The 26,824-nt window shown below is 44.6% G+C and overlaps 2 protein-coding genes across 5 annotated transcripts in view; both read right to left on the bottom strand.

The window, feature by feature from the left end:
- The window catches only part of LOC135919170 (acid-sensing ion channel 1C-like), a 51,936-nt gene extending 42,768 nt beyond the window's left edge, over nucleotides 1-9,168 (bottom strand). The window contains exon 1 of the mRNA XM_065452883.2: nucleotides 8,833-9,168. Coding sequence (XP_065308955.1) covers nucleotides 8,833-8,921 — 89 coding nt within the window. The 5' untranslated portion in view covers nucleotides 8,922-9,168. The remainder of the gene's footprint in view (nucleotides 1-8,832) is intronic.
- A 3,484-nt stretch (nucleotides 9,169-12,652) lies between these two features.
- Nucleotides 12,653-26,824, bottom strand: part of LOC135919180 (phosphatidylinositol 4-phosphate 3-kinase C2 domain-containing subunit alpha-like) — a 38,749-nt gene continuing 24,577 nt past the window's right edge. For all 4 annotated transcript variants that reach the window (XM_065452894.2, XM_065452892.2, XM_065452893.2 and 1 more), the window contains exon 3: nucleotides 12,653-19,092. In XM_065452894.2, coding sequence (XP_065308966.2) covers nucleotides 14,306-19,092 — 4,787 coding nt within the window. In that variant the 3' untranslated portion in view covers nucleotides 12,653-14,305. The remainder of the gene's footprint in view (nucleotides 19,093-26,824) is intronic.

The raw sequence follows: 26,824 nt of genomic DNA, 5'->3' as shown, positions 1-26,824 counted from the left end.
TAAGATATGTCTTGGCTTACCACGCAGTGCATCAACGGCTGAAACCATTGCCCTTGCGCAGGATTACCCAATCAAAACGCACATTACCGTTGAGACAATGCATATGCATCTCAGGCATTATGCTAGGACCCCTTCCCACCACTTGGCGAGCCTCACTGCTGCAAGGCCCTGCTCGACATTTAGCGGCATTGTCAGTGCACATCGTGCGTCGTTTACTTCAGGGTACGCACCTGCGGCCAAGCCAGCGTTTCCTCCGTGGTGTTTGAGCCGTCCACAAGTGCATCTAATGATTCCAGGACTACAGAAGAAGACAGATCTACCGGCCCCTGCTCTAAAACAGCTGAGCTTACTTCTTCTGCATGAAAAGTACAGAAACCACGTCCACATCTATACCGATGGATCAACTACGTCGTGCAGTTCCGGTGGTGCCGTGGTGGTACCAACGCGAGGACTGACACTGCGCTTCAAGACATCGCATGTCACGACCTCAACGGCAGCGGAACTAACGGCCCTGCTTCGAGCACTGGAATTCATTGAATCTGAAAGAGCTAGAAAATGGGCTGTGTTCTGTGATTCCAATCCGGCATTACAGTGCACGCAGTCAGTTCTTCGACACGGATGCCATGACCAACTGACATACGAAATCGCGAAACTTTACCGTCATGTCCAACAAAAAGGTCACGAGGTCATTTTTCAATGGGTACCTGGCCATTGTGGAATCAGTGGCAATGATTCCGCCGATAACGCTGCTCGTACAGCACATCATGAAGAGCAGAGCGTTCCGATTCCCCTTTCGAGGACAGACGCCGCTAGGCAGCTTCGACACTTGGCACGCAGTCTCACACTGACCGAGTGGAACTCGCCAAACTTACGACTTACACGACTGCGTCGACTAAACCCCTCCCTGCAACTCCGGCCTCCACTCGGACTTCCTCGACGTGAAGCTACGCTTCTCTGTCGCCTTTGGTTAGGAGTTGCGTTCACAAAGGCATACTCTAGATTGATTGGAGTGACTGACAGTGGAGCATGCGAGGTCTGTGGCATGGAAGAAAACATCGACCACCTGCTGTGCCGCTGTCCACGATACACCCCTGAGAGACAAGAACTTGCCAGGGCTTTTCAAAAACTGGACAATCGGCCGCTTTCTGTGCAGGTGCTGCTGGAACACCGCCCCCATCGCCCGTCGGCCCAAAAAGCTGTGAAGGCACTTTTGTGCTTCTTAAGGACGACGGGCTTGTGCGACCATTTGTGACTCTAATTGCAATTTCTGTAAGACCACACACGTCAGCGAACTCACTGAAATTTCCTTCTTCTCTCCGCTCTCTCCCTGTTATCTTTGTTTTCCCCCTTTCCCGTTCCCCCGGTGTAGGGTAGCCAACCGGACGTGATTCTGGTTAACCTCCCTACCTTCTTCTTATCTCTATCCCTCCCCCCTCAGCATGCAGATAATGCTGTAATTTTAACTAAACATGTGTTACTTAAAAGCAGTTCCGTTACTTCAAGAGAGTGTGTACGATGCAATAACCTGGTTTGCTGTCTTTTAGAAACCCAAAACAACCGTTACAAATACACCACTGTTTCTGCATTGTCCTAATTGCCAATCGTATCAGTGTGCCCCCGTAGAATATGTAAACTCTATTAAATACCTTAGTGGTTTCTTTGACGGTTCCCTCTCATGGAAGGATCACATGACATGTATTTGCAGCAGGTTCAGAAGAGTTTCATCGCTACTTTTTAACATTAAATTCATTGTTCCGATCCCTGTGAAAATCACTATCATGCACGCCTTAGCATACAGTGTCTTACGTTATGGCATTACATTGTTCGGTTCCTGCTCTTCTCGGTGGCAATGTCGAATTGATAGAATTCTAAAAAGTATGTTGAAGTCCACTGCGTATAACTTTTCCTCGGCTCACAATGTAAAGTTGTTTACACGTCTGGGTCCTCCGTCATTCAAAACTTTATTCTGGTTAGTTGTGGTCAGACTTTTTGGGAACCCCGATTTCAAACAGGACTATATTGCTCCCCGTGCCCTACGGAAAACACTGCGATTTATACTACCATACTGCAACACAACATTTGGTAAAGCTAGTAGGTATGCCTATGTCCGAAGAATATACATTAACATTTGCTGATTGCATTTACTGATCATACATTTACCGCAACCACGAAACGAAACTTGAAAAAATTGTTGAAGGCACTATAAGCTGCGTATAATAGTAAATAATGTTCTGTTTTTCTCGCTTGTGTTTCTGTTGTCACTGATTTTAGCTGAGCTTCTGTTTCATTTTGTTGTTGTGATGAGATTCACCAGCTTTTCATTGCTGTACATGTTGCCGACTTGTCTTTGCCGACGTGCCGGGCCAATTGAGTCACGCAATAATAATAATAATAATAATAATAATAATAATAATAATAATAATAATAATAATAATAATAATAATAATAATAATAATAATATGTGCCGGATATATTTAACAAATGGCCTGATGAAATTTTTAACGCGGCATCGAAAAGTACACTGAAAGAAATATTAAAGCAGAGATGGTGAAATTAACATCCCGAACGTTTTTTGCATCCTAATATTTACTTCAACTTCCTTCGTTTTAAATAGTGTAAACAAATGTTATCTTGTTCTTCTCCATTTTTTTCATTAATTTTTTATTCTACATGTCTCGTCAATTTATGTATTTTTTTTCGCCATGTGTATCATAGTCATAGGCACGGTCCTACAAGCCAACTGAGCCTTAAACCGTCCTGTTTATGTTTTTTTTGTTTTTGATGGCAATCATCATCACCACCATTATTATTATTATTATTATTATTATTATTATTATTATTATTATTATTATTATTATTATTATTAGACGCCAAGCATTGCGTGTATATTAGTGAAGAACTTATCGCCACATGCATTCGCAGCTCAAAACCATCGCTTTCGTGTGACCCTGATGAGATTCTTGTGGCTATAATAAGATCATTTAGTGATGTACTTAGTATAATACTAACGTGCACATACAACATTTGCCTCAAAACACGAACATTTATTTCCTATACCATAGGAAATGTCTCGCTTCATTCCCATCCACAAACATGGCTCGAAAACAGTCGTGCCAAACTACAGAACGATATCCCTTCCCTGCTTTGCCTCGAAATTTCTTTGAGTCTGGCCTGCGGACACCCATACAGAATAAAATAAACAAGACCAGAGAGCAGTTGGAGACCGGGTTGCTCAGCTGTGCACCGGAAGACCAACTCAAGGCAATCCACCAGGCCGAAAATGCCGCCAGGGCCCAAGGGCTTGAGGCCGTCATCTAGGTAGAGTGGCCTAGGTCTCAATCCTGCTGTCCACAAATAAAGTTTATTCCTTCTCTGTGCTGCTTGCACTAATCACATGAAGCGTGTGGAACATCATAACATCTAATAAACATGAGTTTTGTGGGTGCGCCGCCATGATGAACGGCAGTGGAGCCAGCTGTGCGGAAGACGACGTCAACGGACGCGGGAGCGGTGGCACGAGACGCGGCGGGACGCTCTTGGGCGCGGCTGGCCAGGACTTGGGCCTGCTGGAGTCGACTGCAGGACCACGCCGTTGTTACAGTTTATACCGTGCCGTTCAACAACAAGAAACCTCTTGTGACCCGCGTTGGAAACGGTTGAGAACAGGAGTCAAGAGAACGCCATTTACTATGACATAAACAAGGCGTTTGGTGGTCAGCCGTGTACCGTGTGTGGCTCCCAAAAACTCTACGAAAGCGGCGTTTTCGCATCTGCAGTGCCTTGGCTGCAAGACTACCTGTCATACAGACAATGCTGTCACCTGGAACGGACAGTCCTCAAGCACGTGGTCCACGTGCACCAGTGGTGGGCCACGTGGCCCTGGCTTTGAACCGCTTTTCATTCTGTCTGTCTGTAAATGATGCATCCAAAGTCATAAAGAAATCGTCATTCTTGCTTTATGCAGTCGACATAAATATATTCAAGGAAATTCACAACCTTCGAGACTGCATTCTACTTCGACAAGACACATCAGCCTTTGCCGATTGGTGCGGGCAAAACGCACTGGTGTTAAACGGCCCAAAGACGAAAGTGGTGTCATATGCACGCAAGAAAGATCAGCTCCGTTTCCCTTACCACATGGACGAAGCCGCACTTCCTCCCCTGTGCGAAGTTCCTGACATTGGAATCATCTTTGATTTCAAGCTAACCTTCTCGCCTCAGTTAACACGGCCTGCACACCCGGGACACAGCTAGTCGATTATCGAGGGAGTTTAGAAACGCAGGTGTATTTCTTAAGCTCTACACGTCCCATTGCCGGCGTCTGCTGGAATATGCCGCTGTCATTTGTAACAGTACTCACCAGTCTAACAAAGACACGGCAGACCGAGCTCGTGAAAAATTTGTCTCTATACAGCGATATATGCGCTCCAGGCACGTCGGCCTTGAACAACAGTCTCGTTCTCAGTCCTCGCTCAGTCTAGAAGACCTGGACTGCAGACGCACCAAAGCTGACTTATCCTGTTTAGTCAATCTTGTAAATGGTCTCATTGATTGCGCATAAATGTTGGATAACGTTGGTATAAGAATTCGCGAAAAAATAACTATAGGATGTCTCGACCTCTTCATGTGCCTACTTCTGGCGCCTCAAAGAATTCCTTGGCCCGGATTCTGCAGGCCTGCAACGAACCCCCACGAAATTGACCTACTTCACAAACATTTGCGCACTTTACAAGCCGCACTCAAATCAATTTCATAACCTATTTCCAGAATTGTCAATGTTTGTTTTCGATGTTACATACGAGGACACATCAGCAAGTATTTGCCCCCATTTTTTATCAGCCAGAACAAGGTACATACAGGTAATTACAAATAGACATACTATTCTACGTACCTTACACTTTTTACACACAATCCCCATACCGGTTCAGACTTTTGTCCCATCGCAGCACTAAATTTGAGATGCCCCTATAGTAGAAGTCGTTCTAACGCGGCCTCTCCGAAAGCTCATTGTCATGCAAGTCTTCAAGGCCTTTTGCGAACTCGCAACACCACCACCTCACACTTCTCAAAGCGAAACACCTTTTCCTATACGTGGGCTGCATTTCCCTGTGAATTTCAATGGGCGTTCGTCCCTTGCTTCATAGAAAACGAATCACACTGCGTTGCTCGTATGCCGTTAACGTGTGATGTACAACCGCCATATTCAATAACTGACAGCAGCGCCGTGCCGCGGAGGTGCCGTCAGGTAAGGCCGTGTTTGTCCAAGAAAGGTCCACCGCTGGGAATGGATATGTTGGCTTCACATTTACAGCCGTAATTTGGCTAAAAAGAAATAGGGGCAAATACTTTCCGATTAGCCTTAGATATACAAATTAGATATAAATGAGATATACGAATCACTAAACCGCCAACGCTACAGGATTCTGTGGATATGAATATACTAACGTTACGTTTACGTTACACGAACTCGCCATGCAGTAGGCAAGCTGAAATTCGTGATGTCTCGCCTGCCAAGAGATTACTTCAACGTTTCAGGAAGTTCTGACACAAAAGCCATTAAATAAGGCATTGCATATCTATATACAACACATATTCATACAGTGAACAGGCAATATCTGCTTGTTATAACACTTCACCGACCAACAGCACGGCTCAAAAGATACATCGGCTAGATACGCCTTGGAGAAGAGGTTGAAGCAACCGTTACCTTATAACGCGTGTACTCTTTCTTTATGTTAGTTGATGTATATACCATATTTACGACGTAACTTGTGCCAAATTTCATAATATACAGGTGCCATGTCCGTAGCTGGACAGAACTAAGGTAATGTTGCTTGCCGTCGCTTGATGCAAGTCAGACTTCTTTTTGTATTTAGACTAATTATTGTTTTATTGTTAATTAATCAACATCTCAAATATTATTATATTGAGAGCGAAACTGTCAATGAGAAAATCGTAGATCATTCTGAAATGTTATCGATCGAGCTTCCTGTAGCTCAATACGTGCCACACAAACGTTTTTCCGAGCCTGGAAGAAAACTCGCAAAATACGAGAAAGTAGTCGCGCGGCACGTATTTTGTAGAGATTAAGCTAAATTTTTAGGATGGCGATTAAGAACATGCAACTTTGTATGTCACGGAACCCTCAGTCTTTGCTGCAAATTTGTATAACATACATTATTTCTAAAGCACATGCAACATGTAGGAACGTGTAGATAAATAACGCAACATCAAAGCTGTTGTTTGTGATGAAAACACGTTATTCTTGATTTAGTAATGACGAGTAAGAGGAGAACGGAAGAAAGTTGAGAACTCTGTCCATGCCAGAGTTCTTCTCAGGAAAATACACGAACTGCTGCAATTGCAGTAAATATTCGTATCGCTGAGTCGACCATCCAACGAGTCAGCTATAAACTTTGATATAGAAAGTACATTCATGAAAGCGAAGGCTTAGCACGGAGAGTTACAGCGTATATTTGGACCCAGAAGCACGAAAAAAAATATAAAAAAGCGATTGCTATATCTTCATAAAGAAATCGGGTTCGCGAAAAGAATTCAGATGTTTCACTTAAGAATGAAGTTTTCCGACGAAGGTTCATCCGGCTGAAAACAACGAAAGAAAAAAATAAGATAATAGCGCAATATTAAAAGAGAATGAGAAAGAAATGAAGGTGCCGTCAGTGGCAGGATGAAAAATGGTGTTTCGGTCCTGAAACATAATTTTTCTTCCCTGACTTGGTAAGTCACCTTTCTTTTACAGTTACGCCTCTGCCTCCGATACCCCGTACAGTCCTGAGGGTGATTTAAGTGACAGCGCGCACTAGCTACTTCCTTCTGCGCCATAGGTGAAGCTGAAGGGAAGTGGCCGGAGAAAATGATGAGTAAATATGTGTTGCAGAAGCGTCAAGGTGTGTTCCTAGCTTACTTTTCCTTGTTTGTTTGTCATTCCACTTCTTACTTCCGCGCGAGCCCGATGAATCAGCTACACGGTATAGGCGCAAGTGATACGACCTCCGGCACAGCTTGATTGCTCAACTTGCCTCAACTACTGAAATACCCGACTCCCAGACGTTCCATTTCAGAACATCAGCCACCGTGAAAAATTGAGGCGCCAATGCCAACGAATTACAGTTGCTCAAGTGCATAACGAGACCCTGTGAGGTGTTGTTTCTTTCCTTTATTATTATTATTATTATTATTATTATTATTATTATTATTATTATTGTTGTTATTATTATTATTATTATTCTCTCCGCGTCTGGCCTGTTTTCTGTGCGGCTGTATAGAATGCTTACACAGCTAGGTATCCCTGCTCGCCTCAACCAAAGCGCAGACACTTAACTTCCTGGATTTCGGATATTGTTGTTCAACCGTCATATGCAGCGGCATTAATCGTCACACGAAATCTGAAAACAAGTGGTAGCTGTGCATCAACCGGCAGCAATCCAATATCATTTCTGGACCTCTTTGAATCTCGATGCGGCTTGAACGGTGCTCGACGATATATACAACTGTCGGCAGTGACCATTTGGCAAATTTTAAGTTGCGGCATCTCGCAAAAAAAAAAGAGATATACGAATCACTAAACTGCGAACGCTACAGGATTCTGTGGATATGAATATACTAACGTTACGTTTACGTTAGACGAACTCACCATGCAGTAGGCAAGCTGAAATTCGTGATGTCTCGCCTGCCAAGAGATTACTTCAACGTTTCAGGAAGTTCTGACACAAAATCCATTATATCAGGCATTTGATATCTATATAGTACCACATATATTCATACAGTGAACAAGTAATATCTGCTTGTTATAACACTTCACCGACCAACAGCATGGCTCAAAAGATACATCGCCTAGATACGCCTTGGAGAACACGTTGAAGCTAATTAGGGTACGCATCCACTGGACGTACAGACGCGGCCGCTGCTATACAGCGGGAACACGAGAGCTCGCGGCAGCCCTCCGCGGAGTTCCGCCAATTGCGCCTCACGAAGTCTTGGCAGACGACTTGCCAAGTAGACAACTCGCCGGGCTTTTCGGTTTGATTGCACATGCGCCTCAAGACTTCGTGAGGCGCCGGTGGTGGGGCTCTCCGCAGAGCAATTTCACGGCTCCCGTGTTCACGCTACCAGTGGCCGCTACTGTACATGGTCAGTCACCGTGGAGTAAATGATGGTACGCTGAGTGTCAGCTAGACTGGCACGGGAGAAAGCTCCAGAAACACTAAGTCGCTCAGATAGGCGTACGCCACTGCATCCTATTATATATACGACCATTTTAAGAATGTGGCCGGGGTGCGCATGAGGCACCGTCTAGAACTCGCCGAAACACACACGGAAATCCACATCGATTCCAACGATGTTCTCCCGGGCAAGCAACCGTTCGCCTCGATCGTTTGCTCACGGGGGCTGTCACTACACCGACCTGGCATTATAGAGTTGGCACACGATCCCAGAGAACGACAGCGAATATTCTCAAAGCAGAAAACGCCTGAGCTGGCCTAAGTTCACTGATCTGGACCTGTCCTGGGCTGCAACAGAACCAACACAGTGTCCCGAGTACCCTTGCCAGCGAGGCAAACCCACGGAAATTCTCTCATGTCTGCCCTCTATCTGGCTCCAGGAAAAGTTGTATACTCATGAGCGATCTTGTTCACGAACCCCCAACCTCCTTATTGCACCCCACCCCTTTCCTCTTTCATCCACGGATATAGAGCGAGAACCGAGGAATTGTGGTACAAACATAAGAAATAATTACGTTAAGCTTGCGAGCAACCAATCTTCCATAGCGCTGCCTGGTATTTGCGGCGTAAGTTACGAACGATTATTTACCTCTGTGATGCCCAGACTTCGTGGATACCCTTGCGGGGGCGAACGGCGCCATCGTAGTACCAATCCGCCTGCGCGCCAGGGTAAGCCATTATCCTCTGAGAGCACAAGAAGCAAACCAAGATTTCTCGGTTCCCGCTGCTGTCGTTCGGCTGGCCGTTCTACATCGGTGACCGAGAAGACGGCGCCCAAGCAAAGGCCGCTCGATGAAACGTGTCACGTTCCCGCAGTCGCGCCGAAGGCGTGGCTGAGTGCGCGATTGCGGCCGATCAATATAAAGAGACCGTATAAACATTTACTGCGCATGCAGGTTTGAAACGCAGTCCATGCCTTCATTGATCTGACCCTGCAGGCGGCCGCCGGAAGAAAAAGGCAAGTGCAGCTTTATGGATTTCGCGCCTTCTCTGCCTTCTCTGGTACCCTGTGGTTTCTCCTCTAGTCTCATTTCCTTGAAGTTCATCGCGTGTTGCGAGCCAACGCGCACCGAATCAAGCCCCATTAATGCAACTGTTATACCTCCCACTGCCGGCATTGTTGTGTATACCGCGCTCGGCGCAAGGAGTGCACTGTGTTCGATGCACTGCGCGCTTGTCTCCGTGCGGCGGCGGAAGTTGTTTCTGGCATAGGCAAGGAAGTGAGCGATGGCGACAGAGATGTTTAAAACAATAGCTCATATTGACGTGAATTCGCGGCAATGTCAAATAGATAAACTGTGCGCAACGCAGCGAACGCTACGGCTTCCGTGAGCCATGGCATGTTACGAACGAGAACGAGCAGCGCGACCAAGGGCTCGCCCGCTGTTCAGCGCTAATTGTTCCATGGTTCCATGGTACTTTGATTCATTCAAGTGGTGTCGCGCAAGGGAGGTGTGCCGGAACATAGCCGGCGAGGCGAGAGATAAACATTTTAGAGTCAAATGCTTTTATGACTAACGATCTGCTTAAGACCTAAAAGGTGCTTCGTTATACAGGACCATGTAAAGCCAACAAGCATTGAAGCCAAGGAAAGCATAGCCTACGCTTTCCTGATGGGGTAATTAGCTGTGGTTGAAATTGAAATGTAGAATATAATGAAGGGAAAAAGAAAAATGAAAGCAGATTAATTAAATTATGGGGTTTTACATGCCAAGACCATGATCTGATTATGAGGCACGCCATAGAAAGTGACTCCGGAATAATTTGAAGCACCAGGGGTTACTTAACGTGCACCTAAATCTAAGCACTGCGGGTGTTTTCGCATTTCGCCCCCATCGAAATGCGGTTGCCGTGGCGGGCATTTGACCCCGCGATTTCATGCATAGCAGCCGAACACCATAGCCACTAAGCAACCATGGCGGTTAATGAAAGTGGATGAAAAGACAGCTTGTCCTTTCTGACCTGCAGCGACGACTTCAGTGCTGTATATGTTCTGGTACCGCCGTGTTGAGGCCGTTGACTGACCACATTGCGTTCGTCCCATTAATCAATGTTCAGGGCAGAAATGATGCTTTGTTTGATCGCCCTGAGTGCCGCTGGCTCACTCCTAGGTAGAATAGGTGAGCATTAGGCAAATAAGAAGGCCTTGGCGGCGCAACCCACAGAACCGTTTCAAAGGGGACGCTCATAGCATCCACCCATACATACAGGGCTAAATGTCACACACATAAATACTCAAGGTAGTGGACGGTTTGACAGCCGTCGCCGCGCAGCACAACTGGTAGTGCAACACACGCGCAATGTGAAGATTGTGGGTTCGTCTCCCACCAGCGACATGTTATCTTTTCGCACACTTTCATTTTCCTTTCCTTGTCATTATTTTCTACATTTCAGTTTCAACCGTAGCTAATTACCTCTATGCTTTGTTTGGCTTTATTGCATGTTAGCTTTATATGGTCGTAATTTACAAAAAATCACCGCCCGCAGCGGGTTCAGTGGGCGGGGGTCTTTGTCCCCAAGGCCTGTATAATGCAAAACTATTCCAATCTGCTTTAACGCGACAGCATTGAGGGCCCCGCGTCGCAGAAAATCCGGCGACGGCGTCGACCGTCGTTTCGGCAAAAATAATTTCGAACCACGCATACCCAACCACGCAGGCCCTCATGTAGCGGAAGGAAGCTACGACTTACAACGACTCGTGTAAGTACGACTTACACACATCCTAGACGTGATAGCGTCGAACTATAATTTGAATATACGAGAAAACATCATTCTGTTACGCGGAAACTCAAAACACAAACCCCTTTTCCAGCGTTTTCTCAAAGGCTATAAAACGGCGCGCCGGGTTCCTTGTAACAAACGCCTCCAGAAAGCTCGCCTTCGTGCATAGCATTCGCCGCCACCGTTTACCGGCAAACATAAAGGTTACATAAGCTGCAGTTGCCGGCAAGCGTGAGGAGCAGTCGGGGATCTTTGAATGCTATCGCGTTCCACTCTTAAAGGCGAAGCTTAAGCGTCTCCTCCAAATCTTTTCATGCCCGCTTGGGCGAGGCCCGAGTCATCTTGACCTATCACGAAGGGCTAATGGCAGATTTCGAATAAGAACAGACTGGAAAAGTTTTACGTTCGCCCTGGTCTATTATGTAAAAATGGCTTTCAAGAAAAGTCGTAGTTTCGTCTGAAAAGCGAAGCATCGATTGCGATAGCAATTTAGCAGACATCTATACGAGTATAGCAGTTTTATCGGACGTATGAACTTGTAATCATTCGCTTACTAACTAAATTAACAAGCATGGTGTCACACGCGCACAACCAAACGAACACTTATTACTCGATCACCACGCGCACTGGCTGTAAAAACGCTGGAGTGAGAAAGCGCGGCAGCAGCAGCGGGAGAATTGACTTTCGCACTGCCTCTCGCTTCAACGCGAACTAAGCGACAAAAACACAGCGCACAGGAAGCTATCAGCACTCGGCGCAGACACTCTGTCCTTATCGCAGACCGCTCTCAAGATAGGGGCCGCGCCCTTCGCAGTAGCCGCCAGAGTGGGACGGGATTGCTGTGAAAGGGGTCAATGGGATATGTGCAATGTCTAAAACGTTGTCCTATGGACATCTATGGAACATAAATGGTTATCTGGGTATTAGCTTCATGCATTGTCATCCTTTCAGGAGATCACACACATACGCATTTAACGTTTTCGCACGCTGAAACCAACGCTACTGCGCCGGCGGGCGGGCAATCGGCTGCTGTCACGAGGCTTACGCTGCAAAACTTGCACACTTTCGCGTGCGCGTGCCCTGACATGGTCATCAACTTTCACTGCATTGCGCGTCAACTATGGCGGTGAGCAGACGACACGGCACGGTTGAACACATCTCGAGGGGCATTTGGTCTTCCTACTGGCGAAGGAGTCCTGCAGCTTTCACAGTGCTGCAGACGACTTGAGGGACGAGTTTAGGCACAGAACGCAACCACAAACATATCAAGTTGGCCGCCAGGGTGACGCAGTTACAAAAACGGCTGTGGGTCTGTTACTTTGGCACTGCATTTATTACACGCCGCACGCTGAATGACTCAGTACTACGCCTCATTTTGAATGGTTACCCGTAACTATTGTAAAAGATGAGTGACAGACAGAAGCGTCTTACATATGTTAACACACAATATGCATACACTGAGTTATCACTATATCATAATTTACAGTTCCCTTCGTCGTCAGCAACTCTGGCTTGATGTGTTTTTGACCGGGATAACATAATAAGGAATGACGACAAGTTTGCTGCTTCATTTGTTGAAGAAATCAACAGTGCCAGAAATAAAAAAACAAGTAAGTACACTGTTACACAAGCAGAAATCAACAGTGCCAGAAACAAAGGCACAAGTAAGTACACTGTTACACAAGCAGTGCCTGCGGCAAAAGGAAGCTTTATTCACATAATTTGCCTAGGAAACACATAGGAACACAGATTCAAGTGCGTAACACAATGCTGAGTAACACAAGTTCACGACTTTATTGTTATATTTTTGGCTCTACACAGCAGATGAAGGCACTTTGTATATATATGTATCACGAAGAAAATATCGAATTGTTTAGCATGCACAATTTTGACTCTTCCGAGCAGCACAACACAGGCAGACCCCAAATTTTCTTATCTAAGAAAGAAACTGGTGGCGAAGCTTTAAATTTAAGTGACATACTTAACATGAAAGTTGACGGCCTTGTAAGCAAATGCATAAAGCCTGAACAGAATGTCCAGCAATTTTAGCTGCAGGACCGCAATGCAGATATGCTACACCTAGCACACACATGTGACAAGGTTGAATTCACTTGCTCTCGTACAAAACACTCACACCACAAATGCAATGAGTGTACACATCCAGTTCCGAGAAATAACAGTGAAAAATCTGTCATAGGTACACACTGAACATGCACCAGCTAGTGCTGTAACACCTGCATTCACAGCTCTTCACTAATGTCCAAGACAGAGTATGAAACTTTGCATACAGTAGTACACAACCTCACTTAATATCATATTTTGCAGCGTTACAAAATGCTATTTCTCACTCAACCTCCAATGGGCATTACTTGTGCAATCAAGTGCGATGTTACAGAAACATATGAATTTAAAAAAGTACGATGCACCATGGACAGGTAGAAGAAAAAGAAATCTAGTAAATGGTTGCATAGAAAAAAAAATATATAGCATGCCTACATAGTTTTTGTACCCATATGTGAAAATAGACAGCATTAGCTGCCAAAAACATCTTATTTGGGATTCAGCTTTAATACTAGGACATGATAAAGGGAGAAAGGAAATGTCAAAAAGAGTTGCCTTGGTGCCATAGCACTAGAAGGTTGTAGAACAAAAGTGAGTTACAACAATGCATGTTATAGATCAGAAAAATGCAAGGAGGTTGTCAGCAGAGCAGAAAGCATACAAAGAAATGGAAGGGACACTTTCAGTGCTACAAGTCACTTGTATATTGATAGCACATGTAAAGCTGCTTTCAAAAGACTAAACGTGTAAATGTCATATATAAGACTCATAGAAAAATATACTATATAGTACATACACCCCCTGAATATTAGCAGTACAGCACTGCACGCACAGCATGCACAATGAGAATGTGATCAAATAAGCAGCAGAGAGATGAGCAACAGTGTGAGCTTATGACACCAATGACTTGTGAGATAAGTAAATCTCTGCAACAGTAATGCAGGAAAAGGTACTGTACAGAAAGGAGTTTGCTGCAAAGTTTCTCCGAAAGGAGCTATTCAGAGACAATATAACAACAAATACAATATGAAAAAGAATTTGCTGTATATCATTGCTTATATTAAGTCTTGCTACCTATGCTGTACACGGAACTGCACATCTGTGTGCCTGACCCACACAGAAGCAAGTGACATGTATGTAGTCCAGTGATGCTTCTCACTGCATTAAAAACACATGTGCAATTGCACACCTAACCATACCACTTCTTTACATCTTTTGATCCCACATTTGCACAAACACAAATACGTCAGAAATTTAACGCCAGGCAACATGCTGATGAGTCAATGCCACCTGTATCGCACAGCATTCAGGTGGTACCAGTGTGTGCTTTCCCTCGTCAAATCCATACATGACAAGTCTATGATGGCAGCTCCCAGAAACTCATTTTCCTGGACTCTGTCATGGTCCCATGCAGACACCTCTAACACTCGTTCAGCTATAAACGCATGTGGGTAGTTGTACTCAAGCAGCTCCATAAAGGTAGGGTGGTTGTTCTTGAAGACCACTTTGGTCTTCCTTTTTGTTACCTTCTCTGGGTCTGGGTGAAGGTATGTCTTAATGTAGCAGTCTGGCAAAGACTTCCGTACACAAGCCAAGTTCTCAGCGTGCATTACCATGATGGAGAGGGTGCTCGCCTTGTAAACAATGGAGAGCTTTATTCTGCCAACAATGCCCTTGGACAGGTTGACTCTCTGGCTAATTTGACGCAGGTTGTCACACTCATTCTCATCTTCGGCCATACCTTCTTGGTCACGCAGAAGAGGGTGGAAAAAGGTGTACACCAGGCTGCAATGGGACACCTCCTCAGCCATCTTGATCAGGGACATAAGGAATGCATTCAGCTCCTGCATCCTCCTCTGTGCCACCTCTCGTGTGTTGCTGCGGCCCACCAGCGAGCCCTTGGGCAGAGGATAGAACTTGGCCAATGGGAACACTCGGACCAGCTTTTGGTAGAGCTCCATAAATTCGGGGTAGGTTCGAACGACCTGCATAGGCTCTGCCTGGCATTCCCGGCCAACACGCACAACGTAGGTGTAGTGCTTTTCCGGCTCGTAGCACTTTCGGCAGCAAACCACATTTAGGGACACAATCCTGCCATCCGAATCCTTTGTGAAAGTCCGAGGGACAAAGGAGAGCAGCAGTCCATCATTGTGGTCCCCAGTGAACCGAAGCTGGGCTATGTTGTGAATAAAGAAGTTCAGCTGTGTAAACCGTGAACGCAGGCTCTCTTCAATGAGCCTGGTGAAATGTGCAGTTGCTTCGCCTTCCGAGCTGCCAAGCAATAATGATTTCTGGACAAAGTTGACAGCATCGGCAGTGACTCCAGGGACTCCAGATGTGACCATCAGCTCAAAGAGCGTGATGAAAATGTTGCTGTTACGGCGAACAATATTAAATGCTTCACAGCACAAGTCAATGAAAATCTGGAACTTCTTGGAAGGTTTCTCGCCACCGTTGATAACATACACCATGTCCGAAGTAAGAACAAATGGTGCCCTATCACGTTTGAAGTTGCCAAACATCTGTGAGTCACCAAGAAACTTTCCAAAATCAATGTGAAACATGTGTCCAGATGTTTTCAGCATGATATTGTCATTGTGGCGATCACAGATGCCAAGGATGTATGTGGCTACACAATAGCCGGCACACGACAGCGTGAAGTTTTCTACAGCTTGCTGGTACTCTAGTTCAGACGTGTTGTGCCGTTGCAACCACTCAGCAATAGGCCTGTCCTTGAATGAACCTGTGAGCCCATGCTCTGTTTGGATTCTCCTCAGTGTTTCGGCTTCAGTAACCATTTCCACCATGCCCTTACGCTTGCCAGTAGCGACACAGTTGAAAGTTATAATTTTCAAGTCCAGGCCTTCCTTCAACCAGAATTTATCCATTATTCGTATCATCTGAAGTGTCAACATGTCCTGCCTGAGATCATCTCCTACCTTGTAGATTACATCAATAGGCTTTGCCCCTTGCTCTGAACTCTTATACACTATCCTGAGCGGAAGTGTATTGGATGTGAAGTAGGAGCAAGATTTGACATCCACACCACACACTTCCATTGCTGGGTTGAGTGGAAGGCAAGACGGGCTGTCCTCGATCATACTGTGGATCTGTGCCAAGTCTTGCAAAAGCTTGTCCAGACGAAGCGACTCACGCGTGTCTTTTATGCCTTCTGCAATGATGCAAAGCTGGTTTAGATGCTCTTCTTGCTTCTCTATAATGTCTCTGAAAGACCTGCCAACAATGACTAGCAATGTTTGAATCACAAGCTTCATCCGCTTAAGTGTGAGCGGATTGTCAAGGTTTTGTCTCAGCAACCAGAACATCTGGTGGGCAACACGCACACTAGTCAGAGAGCGTTCCAAGAGGAACCATGTGATGGGTGCATCTTCCCATGTCTCAAAGCGCAATGCTTGGATTAGTTGTGGAAGGTGATCACAGAGCTCATCACTGCCAATGTTCTTGATCCACTTGACTGCCGTCTTACGCACTTCGTAGTCAGGAAACAGTGGCAGCAACAATGTTAGTGCATTAATGGGGGAAGCAGGACGCCATTCTGTCAGGAGAAAGTACAGGTCAGGCAGAAAAGGCCAACTCCAGCTGTGTGCAGACAGAAGCACTTTCGGAAGGAGGTGCGGAACTTCAAGGATGTAATGACGATGCTCCCAGAAAAACTTTTTCTCCTCGGGGTTAGGCACAGTGAGAGGGTCCTTTTCAAGTACATCTGTGAGCTCTTGGATCACCACACTGTCAAGAGCATATGTCGTTGCCTTACAAGTAGTGATGCTGTCCCTTGGAACTTCCGGAAACACTACAGTGCAGTCAAATTCGGGGAATTGTAGACGAAGAACCGGACAGGTAACTGCATCATTGCTCTGGGGTGGACCGCTGTTCTCGTCCACTTCTGGTGACCAAAAACCAAGAAAGAGACTCCCCTGAAGCAGTTCACGCCGACTGTTAAACAGTGCTTGCCCAGTCCATGCTAAGAGTACTCGTTCAGGTGCTGGTGTCTCTGGTGGCCTGTTTTCAGTTGACGGTTTCACACCAAACAGCGCAAAGTATATAGCAGTCTCCCGTGGAAGGTTTCTCATGAATATGCTCATCTCAATCCACTCATCAAAAACGACGAGTTCAAAGAAGTTTCGACTTGCTTTTACACTACGACTTTCTCCTTGGCACAAGATGTGTAAGCCATAACGAAGCTCACAAGATATAATAAACTGTTCGTAGTCTGAAACCCAGTGTGGTCTCAGTTGATGAATGCTGCCAATGTTTACAAGAAAGGTGTCATGAAAAGTAGTGACTGGCCGTATTGCACTTTGTGGTCGGCTTTCATTAGCAGGAGTCAAAACAAAGTCGACACAAAAGCTGCGGCAGTAGATTTTTACAAGTGTACGCAGTGCAGTTTGCAACTGTAGTAAGGAGTAGAACACGACTTCTGCCACACGGTCACAACTCATAGGTACTGGGTTTGGCGTGTCTTCTGCCTTGAGATAGTTGTCATGGAACCCGTTCACCTCAGGCATCTGACTGCAAATGTGCTTCAACCCTTCAACAGCATGCAGAATTTCCAGTATTTCAATCCTTGAAAGTGTGGAACAAATAGCTTTCACAGCCTGAATAGCTCCATTTGGTTGCAAGCAACCAGCAGATGCTCCTAACTGCACCTTCTTAGCTTCCTTGTGGAAAGTTTCAAGTAATATAGACACTGAATCAAAAGAAACTTGGCCAGATGGCTGAGGAAGCAGGCTTGATGCCTTGACTTCAAAGAACTCACTGTCATCCCTTAATGTTCGTGCCCACGGTTTACTGAGGTCTCGGACATCCATCAAGGTCAAGCAAACTGGCTTCATAAACTTGCAGCACTGGTGAACGTATTCATACTCTTTCAATGTAGAGTCAGGGGTAAAATATTCTGCAAGCCCTTTGACTTTCAGTACATAACTTTCTAATGCAGTGTCAGATAAATCGTCCTTTAGGGAGCAAACAGTGTTGCTAATTACGTGCTCTACACTGGTTCCTACATCACATGTGAAGCAGAATGGCCTCTCCGAAAAGCTTGTTGTGATTTCCACCTTTATGCTAAGGCTTTTCCCCCACTTGTTTTCCAATGTAGGACTGACGACAAGCCCAGCATTGGTATGGTGATCATCAAATGTGAACTCTGACCTTAGCTGCTTGGCCTTAGCCCAGAATGCTTCAATCTCCTCCCCTTGAGAAACTTCATGACGAACCACTTTCAAGGCGCCAAGATCCATGCTTGGCCCTTGGCACTGAGCATTCTGTACAGGAACAGGCTTTTCAATAGCAGAACTTCTACTTGAAGGCAAAGATGGTGGCTGTGTTTGCGCAAGTCCGCCATGTTTTGGAGGGATCTGGGGTGGTGTCTCCATTACTTCAGTCTTTCCCTCTGGAGGATCTCTAGGTGGGGACTCGGGAGAAAAGATTTCTTCAGGCTCGTTCTCTCGTAGTGGATCAAACAGATCGAGTAGGTCATCTAGCGAGTCCCCAGCCTTTCTGAGAGTTTCACGCTTTCTTGCCAGCTCTGCGTCTCCACTCAGGTCAATTAGGTTGTTGTCCTGCTTCTTTCGAAGCACACTGAACATACTCTTCTCGAACTCTGTTCGTGAAAGCACCGATGAGCTTTGACTAGCTGTGTGGATAGGCGAGGGGCTACAGCTGGAAGACAGATTGTTGAAGTTGGGTGCAGAGTTGCTGTGTGTCATCTCCGTGCCAACAAGTGAGCCAATGCGGCCTGGCAGCTGACCAGCAGCTACGAATGGGAATGGCTGAGAGAGAACTTGAGTGGACACAACCGTACTTGTTGTGAGCGAATGATGCCGGAGTGTGGTGCTCCTAGAGCTCACATCCTCAAGAAAAAGGGCTTCTATTGACTTTATGCTAGTTTTCGTGTCTCCTTCTCCGCTTCGTGGGTGCATAAGCCTAAGAAAATCTGAGCTTGTCCAAGTTGATGTGGAAGATGGAGCTGGAGGAACAGACGACAGGTCACCAGCGCCGTTGCATTTACCAAAGAAGACACTTCGGCGTGGTGGCAATGGAGGTGGTTCTGGAATAAAAAGAATAAGGAGTTTTCATTGAAAAAAATGTCCTTGTGAAATTCACTGCAAGTCACTGATGGTATCAGACATGAAAGCAGATTGCAACATTAAAAGTTATGCCCATATTCATGCATTTATATAACCAGAACTCAACCTGCAGAACTGCCCTTGTGGGCCAATGCAAAGATGACATATGTGGACCACTAATACAGTGTTCTTGTGAATATCTCTGAAAGCGAATGTGTATTAAATATCATCTAGTTCAAAAATTATGCAACACTTTCTACTTCAGCTATAAACATCAGGTCAAAGTCACTAATGACCAACACATAAGCTAGCTACAAAATACAATGCCCGTGTGAAGACAATGAATACCCCAGCCATGTTCAGCAATATTTATGTTGATATTACTGCTTCACCCCTGCATAATACAATGCCACGCAGCCAATTGTGACAATTATAGCAAAAGTTTCAGCTGTGCCTAGTTTTGCGATTGCTCTGAACATCACCTCGACAACATGAGCTCATTAATGAAATGATAAAGACCAGGGCTGGAGAAAACAGGCACAACATAAACTACACATGCACACAAAAAGGCAAGCTGTTTTCTCTCACACACAGACGTATTGCTTTCCCACCTATTCAAAAAGCCTGCAACCTTCAGGAGAACTTTACTGTCATGTTCAGAGTTATCACATCCTTCTGGTAATTACGGTTTAGAAGCTTTCTAGATTCCCATCTCTTACTGCCTTTTTATGCCGATGACATGTTTCAATATTACACGCACAAGTATGATGGTAAATGACAATCAACAATGGGCAAGTAAATAATGAGCAATGTGCAAGTTAAAACGACTTTTTTGCAGCATTAGCTTAATGCTAAAATGAGCTTCTGAAATGAGTGAGCACAGTACAGTAGAGTGGCAAAAATTTATTTTCACCACTGGCTACAGCTAAAATTGGATTCTTAAACTTCCTGGCTTCTGTGCTTTACCATACATGTACAAGGACTTTGAAATATATAGTGTTATTCAGGCAATCCTCTTTCTTTATGATATGAAGTGATTAGTACTTGAGAAAGTGTACTGCATCATTTAAATGCACAGTACACCAACCTGACCAGTGTTAACCCCCTACTACTTCTTTTATCAGACCTTTTCCCAGCCTATAAACGCTTACAAAATATTTACCTCATTTCCTATTGCTCAACTGAAAATTAATTGTCACCAGCCACCAATTACCAAAACAGTTCAGCTGTAAAAGTTTTAAAGCTGGTAATTTTTTTACTCCTGCCAGAAGAACAGTTTGTGTCATTTGTTCTTTGAACCTCAATTCTGCTTCGAGACTTTCCATTATAAACACTGTTAAGGAGCAATTTAACAGAAGTTTCAGTGTTCCACTTCAGTGGTTCTCTTGAGCACTGGGGAAGACACCAGGTGGTGTTATCTGATAAGGAAAGCTAATGCATGCCGCAGTGTATGTATTGATGTGCAGTTGTGTTTGTTATGCCGAATGCCTTCTTGCCGCTGCTAAGGATGCATCGGTCAAGAATACATGACTGCGCTGGTAGCAGCATTAGGTGGTTACAAAATAAAATTAAGCAGATCCAACCCAAATGCCTGATTGTAAAGCAATACTTTTGCGAAGTAGTTAATTAGATGCTATAAAACTAAATGCAATGCACGCTTTAATTATATGCAAATTGTAATTTCATGCAACATTTATGCACCATATTGGTCACAGCCTGCTGTGGTTATGTGGTTGACCGACATTCTTCCTATTTACTGTCCTGCACCAACTAGCCCAACATGCATTTCTTTCACAACTTTATAGCCATTCAAAATTTTTCAAAATTTCACACTTATGCACAGCACTGTTAGTTAAACTTTGTCGAATTCCAAACAGTCAATGCACACTGCAAGATGTGGGCACGCAAAGTCATGAGGATGAAAGCAATGTGTCGTATTTGTTGCAAGAAGAGTGACGATCAGAGCTGTATGCAGAGAGAAGTACAATACATTTAGGGCATTGGGTACAGACAATGTGTCACAGTGGCCCATACCTAGTGGCCTAAAAACAGGGTAAGCCAAATACAGTTGACTTTCGTTAATTAGACCTTGGCGGGACCGACAAAATGGATCAAATTAAACAATATGCACAAAAAATGTCATAACACACCACTGATTCATTGGCAGTACTTTTACGAATCTAACACGGCCTAGAACCAAACGCATGCCGACTTTCTAAGTGTCCGAATAGAAAAGTAACGTAGAAATTACATTAAAGCTTTTAAGCAAAGTAAAAACATAACGCGCACCCGATTTTTTATCAAGAAAAATGGTCTAAATATGTCTAGCACGACGGCGGCTGGTTTCCTAAAGTTGACTTTCCCGCAATACACGTGTCATGAGGCAAAGCACACAAACACCGTGAAGGCAATTTTGGTATTGTCTGATTGCACATGGCAGGCAATTCCATGCAGAATTTTTTTTTTTTAAAATGCACGTGTTAGAATCAGCTAAATACCGTAATCATACACCATGAAGTACACTTATTGGTTGAAAATCTTCCCAGGAGAGGCCGAAAATAGAGGCTTTCAATGACAGATGACGTGTGTTCAACGCATTCACTGACAGCTCTGGTGAGAGACGCTGCGCCACTTAAGGGGTCGCTATTGGGGTCTTCACAGGAGTCAGGTGCATGAGTAGAGACTGGTCAAGTTCAAAATATTCGGCGAAGGTCAATTCTAGGATCGAAATAACAAAAGTTAGGGCTCATAGAAATGCATACGCGTTGGCCGCAACCTTCGGTAGGGATTGAATTAACCGGAACTTCGAATTAACAGGAGTCAAATTAAAGGAAGTCTACTGCACAAGAAGTTTAAAACACCTAAAAATCATGCGGCATGTTATAAAAAAGTTCTGTGCACTTTAGAGATGCCTACGAGCTGAAATTATACATACAGGTTTTGTTTATAATTTATTCTTTAAGTACATCAACCAGAGATGCACACAGTGACACTCCAGTAAAACCTCAGTAACTTGAACTTAGTTGATTGTGAATCGTGAATAACATTTAGAACTAGCATGGTCCCTCATTTTTTCATGTAAATTCAACCGGATAATTCGAGCTATGAACATGCAGATTCCCAATTCCCAAACTTGGCTGCAACTTCTGAGCAGTGAAACGGGTGTCCTAATGTTGGAGGTGCCGACCAGTGCCTCCAACTGACTTCACATGCGCCACGTGGCACTACGTGCTATCCTGCTTCAGCTACAAATATGAAAAATGACTACTGTTCCTAATCCACATGACTGCTTACTGCATCACTCTTGTCGGGTGTTATAGGCATGGAGGAAAATGCGGCTATGATGTGTTTGCACCTCTTGCAATCCCTTCATGTGCGTGTAGCACAGGAAAGCATGGCTTTCATTATATTTTTCTTCTGCTCTGATCGTATGTTGCTGGGAGTGCGATTTCAACAGCAGCAATGCAAGTAGAAAATTGAAACAGCCGAGACCACTTGCCAAAAACAGCCTACCTCGTGAAATGGCAACTACCATCCTGTTTTACCGTCACTGAATTGTATAATGGGAACAGTATGGGGAGAGCAATTTTTAGCTGCCGGAACTACTAGCAACAGTGCCCCAGCACAGCAGTTTGGAGCATCGTTCAGTGTGACCGCAGGGAGCTGACTGGGCTGGCGGCTACACAAGGAAATCCTTTTTGTGTAGAGTGGAAAGGTACCTAGTTCCCTAGGCTCCAAGAATGAAGCCTTCCCACAAATTGAGAAGGGCTTCGCAATCTACAAACAGTGGCAGTGCTCTCTGAATCTTGCGGTGAACGTAGAGCAACAGCAGCAAAATGCGATGGAGATCGCTATTCAGAAACACTATATAAACAGCGTTGTGTAGGTGGACATTTCTGGTTTGGCTGTTTCAGTGAACACTTTCAAAAATCTTTAAATGTTTCCTGTGGCAGATGTCACAGTTCTAGTTCATGAGCTGATTTGCTCGAAGCGGCGGACAATACTTGAAAAAAAAAAAAAAAAGAGATGCAAACTCAACTAATTAGTAAAAATTACTAATTAGGGATTTAATTAGTTCCATTATGGCCCATATTGCCTGTGGGGATGTCGTGTCTGCCGAAGGACGAATTCCAACATAAAAACGTAACGCTTCTTTATTCGACTAGCGATGGCAGCGGACGGGTATACCAACGCTACGTTCGTCCCAGTAGCGGAAGGTAGAAGGCGGCTTCTCTCAGCCAGGCAGCCTGTTTTTATAGCCACCATCGGTGACGCATACCTCGGGTGACATGGCGGTAGCTCTATGCTTTATCGACCATGCAGTCCAGCGTGCAGCTGTGTTATGCTTGGTCAGATGATAAGATGGAAGGTGCGCAGAAATATGCGCAGAGTGTGTCGCCACATGCCATTTACAAATTCTAGCCATGGAGTTCGCAAGGCATATCCACTTGGAACGAATTTTCAAGATGACACCAGTTTCGAGATATAAATTCCTGAACTTTATGGAGAATTACGTAATTACGTAATTTAAGTAATTGAGGCATTGCTGCAATGCCTTTCCATTACGTTGGCACACCTTTAAGGAGCCCCTCGCGGAGAAATGCATTGGTGTTCCAGTTAATTTGTTAACAAAACGTTGTTTCATGCACTGAAGCACACTAGTAACTGGAACACCAATGCATTTCTCCGCAAAGTTCGGGAATTTATATTTTGAAACTGGTGTCGTCATGAGAATTCGTTTCAAGTGGATCCGCCCAGCGAAGTCCACAGCTAGAATTTATAAATTGCAATATGGGTCATAAGATAATTAGCTAAAAAGTTAATTAGTGAATTCTTGTTAATTGATCTTGCATTTCATTTTTTGTGCAAGCAGTGTCCGTCACTTTGAGCAGACCAGCTCTTAAACTAGAATTGAGCTATCTGCCATAGGCAACCTTTAGAAAACTTTGAAAGTGTTCGCTGAAACACCCCGTATAACAATCATATATGCATTGTCAGACAAGTTTGCATTGATTCCCGATGTTAGCTGCTTGTGCTTTCCTTTTGTTCATTGCAAGTGAGCTACTTCCAGCACATTTTCAGTAATAATGACATGGAATGTGCGCATTGCACACATTTAAGCGCAATCTTGTTGTGCTCGTTCTAATAGAACATCAAAGCATTGCAATTTGTGCCTAAAGCTGGTAGGCACTGGATTATCTTTTTTCTGAGCTGCAATGCCTTTCCATTACGTTGGCACACCTTTAAGGAGCCCCTCGCCAGGCCCCGTAGCAAATTCTGGTTATATGCTGGAAGTTGTTACGTGTCCTCTAAGGAGTGTTCAGCTGCAAGGATTTTTCAAGTCAGTTTTTTAATAGCCGAGATAGAAATATTTCAGTGCCGCGAACCCATGATTTCAGCAGGTGGGTTCCATTGCCAAGCAGAACGCTCTCTCCACTCGCTCCGTCTAGCCTACGCAAGCGAAATTCCTTCCGTGCGTTCTCCCATACAAGACTTCGAGGATCATGTGACTCACATGTCACAAGCCCCGCCTTCATTTTTTTCCCTCGCTTTATTTATTTTTTGCTGCACGACACACTTCCGCTAACCGTGTTGCGCAGAAGCTGTTCTGGTTGTGTTCTTACGTGCAGCGTACGATTGTGCGCGCTGTGCTTGAGAATACCTGACTAGCGGTATAAGTCAGTGCTACACAAACATTGAGGCAGACACAAGCAGATCAGAGAGCAAGACTGCGCGCTGGAACATGGTAGAAAATAGCGTAGTTTCGGTGTCAGCGCGTGTGACTGCCTGACAAGGGAACAAGCAGATAAAACGGTAGAACATCTCTCCTGCTTGGGTGTGTAGTAAAACAAAAAACACGCAGACATTCCGTTTGTCTGTTTTATTATTTCTTTAAACCTTAACTTTTTTATCGATGCAACAGATTACACAAATAACAGATGTTGAATTGATTCATTATCGAAGTCACGAGTCACTAAGAGCGATGTCACAGCAAAAACATCTACATAGGCGCACTAGCACATATACGTCATCCCTCCGGCTTGGAGCACGGTGCCCGCGAATAGAAGGGCAAATGGCGTTCGGTCTGAAATTGCAGCTCTTTCCGTGGCGCGTAGTGATGTAAAACTTAGCAGACATGATCATTAGCGTGCATTGTATGCACGGCGCTTGTCAGCTTAAAATGGCAAGACCTGGTGAGGGGCTTTTTAAGAAGTGTGGAATAGCAAATGCTCTAGACAGCACAGATCAGTCATGCTGGCTGGTCCTCTCTGGCAACCACGGAGGATCCTCTAGCCTTCATTGTGTTTGCCAGTTCTGGATGAAATGCAGTATAGCAAGCCTGTCATTTTCAGCACATGCATGCTACATAGTGAATTATTTAGCAAAAGTGCATTGGGTTACTTTTAAAAGCTGTCTCCTCTCAGGAATGTTTTCCAGTTTGAATAATTAGGCGTTTGACCAAGCAACGAGTTATTGAGTGAAAAACTATACACATAATTTTAAGACACAGGAGTATGGCAATACGGACTATCGAACAAATGGGTGTACCTGCTATTCTAGTAGAGGCAAACTCGATCAACATGATTGATAACTTTTCAACACGTTGTTCGACATTGCCATCAGAACTTTTCCTCAAGCAATGACCTGCATCGTATGAAATGAAGACTTATTTTTAATTTTTGTCCAGATTTAGAAATTTTTGGCACACTGAGGAGTCTCGAAAAATGAAGCTTTCGCAGCTGGTATTGTTGAAAACGCCTCCAGCGCTCCTTCAACTTCCCAATTTGAACAACACAATATGTGTACTTTGGTAAACTAGACTACATAATTTAAAAATAAAAGCAGAACCAAAGGCAGGAGCTTCTGTGGAGTTGTCTAATTTTCAGCTCCTATGTCTACACTACTTTGACAATCCTTTACGCATCAGCACATGCTCAGAAGTCCGCACCATTTTAATATCTTCAAAAAGTACCCGAGTTCAACTTTACTTTCTTTCGCACAGTGGGCTGCTTTGATCCATTAGTGTTTTGTCAGCGTATGTGCTACTTATGAAAATTCTTTCTGATCAGGTGGAGTTTTCGCTCTCACAAGAGCATGCAGTAATTTTAAACCAATGTTCTACAGAAACCTCAGGGAAGAGTTAAGACGAAGAGTGGCACTAAGCAGGTCATACACAGTAACCTCCCATTCTCAGAAGTTGTAAAAATAGGACAAAATTTTGAGCAAAGCGGAGTTTCGAAATCAGTGAAATTGCAAAGACAGAAGACCTCAGGCCGCACACATGACACGGAGCCTTTCCAAAATACTGCTAGTTATATTTTTGGTCACTTTTGTGTGCATCGGCACCAAAGACAGCGTCACCGCAGTGTGCCAAGAGAGCATTCTTCGCAGTCAATCAAGGCGATTGATCTTAATGATGTATATGCAGCCAGACATCCAAGCATATCCGTTTTTAGGCGTCCAAAAACCTGATGCTGCTACTTTGTGCATCGTAATAAATTCTGGCCAATTTAATTTCGAAAACTGAAACTACGGAAGAGTCAAGCCTTTGGTGGACACCCATGAGTGATGTGGCATTTAAGCCTCACTGTTGCAGGAGCCTTTACAGCTGTGGGAGCATGAAGCGGGCGTCCTTATCGAGCTGCAATCTACCTGGACAGCTTTGAGCTCGCATGCTGGCTTCTTTTGGCCGCAACGCGAGGGATGATTGAC

The sequence above is a fragment of the Dermacentor albipictus genome, chromosome 3 (assembly GCF_038994185.2).
Source record: "Dermacentor albipictus isolate Rhodes 1998 colony chromosome 3, USDA_Dalb.pri_finalv2, whole genome shotgun sequence".
In the NCBI taxonomy this organism is placed as follows: Eukaryota; Metazoa; Arthropoda; class Arachnida; order Ixodida; family Ixodidae; genus Dermacentor; species Dermacentor albipictus.
Note: the sequence above shows the minus strand (reverse complement) of the source record. Positions and strands in the feature narration are given on the sequence as shown.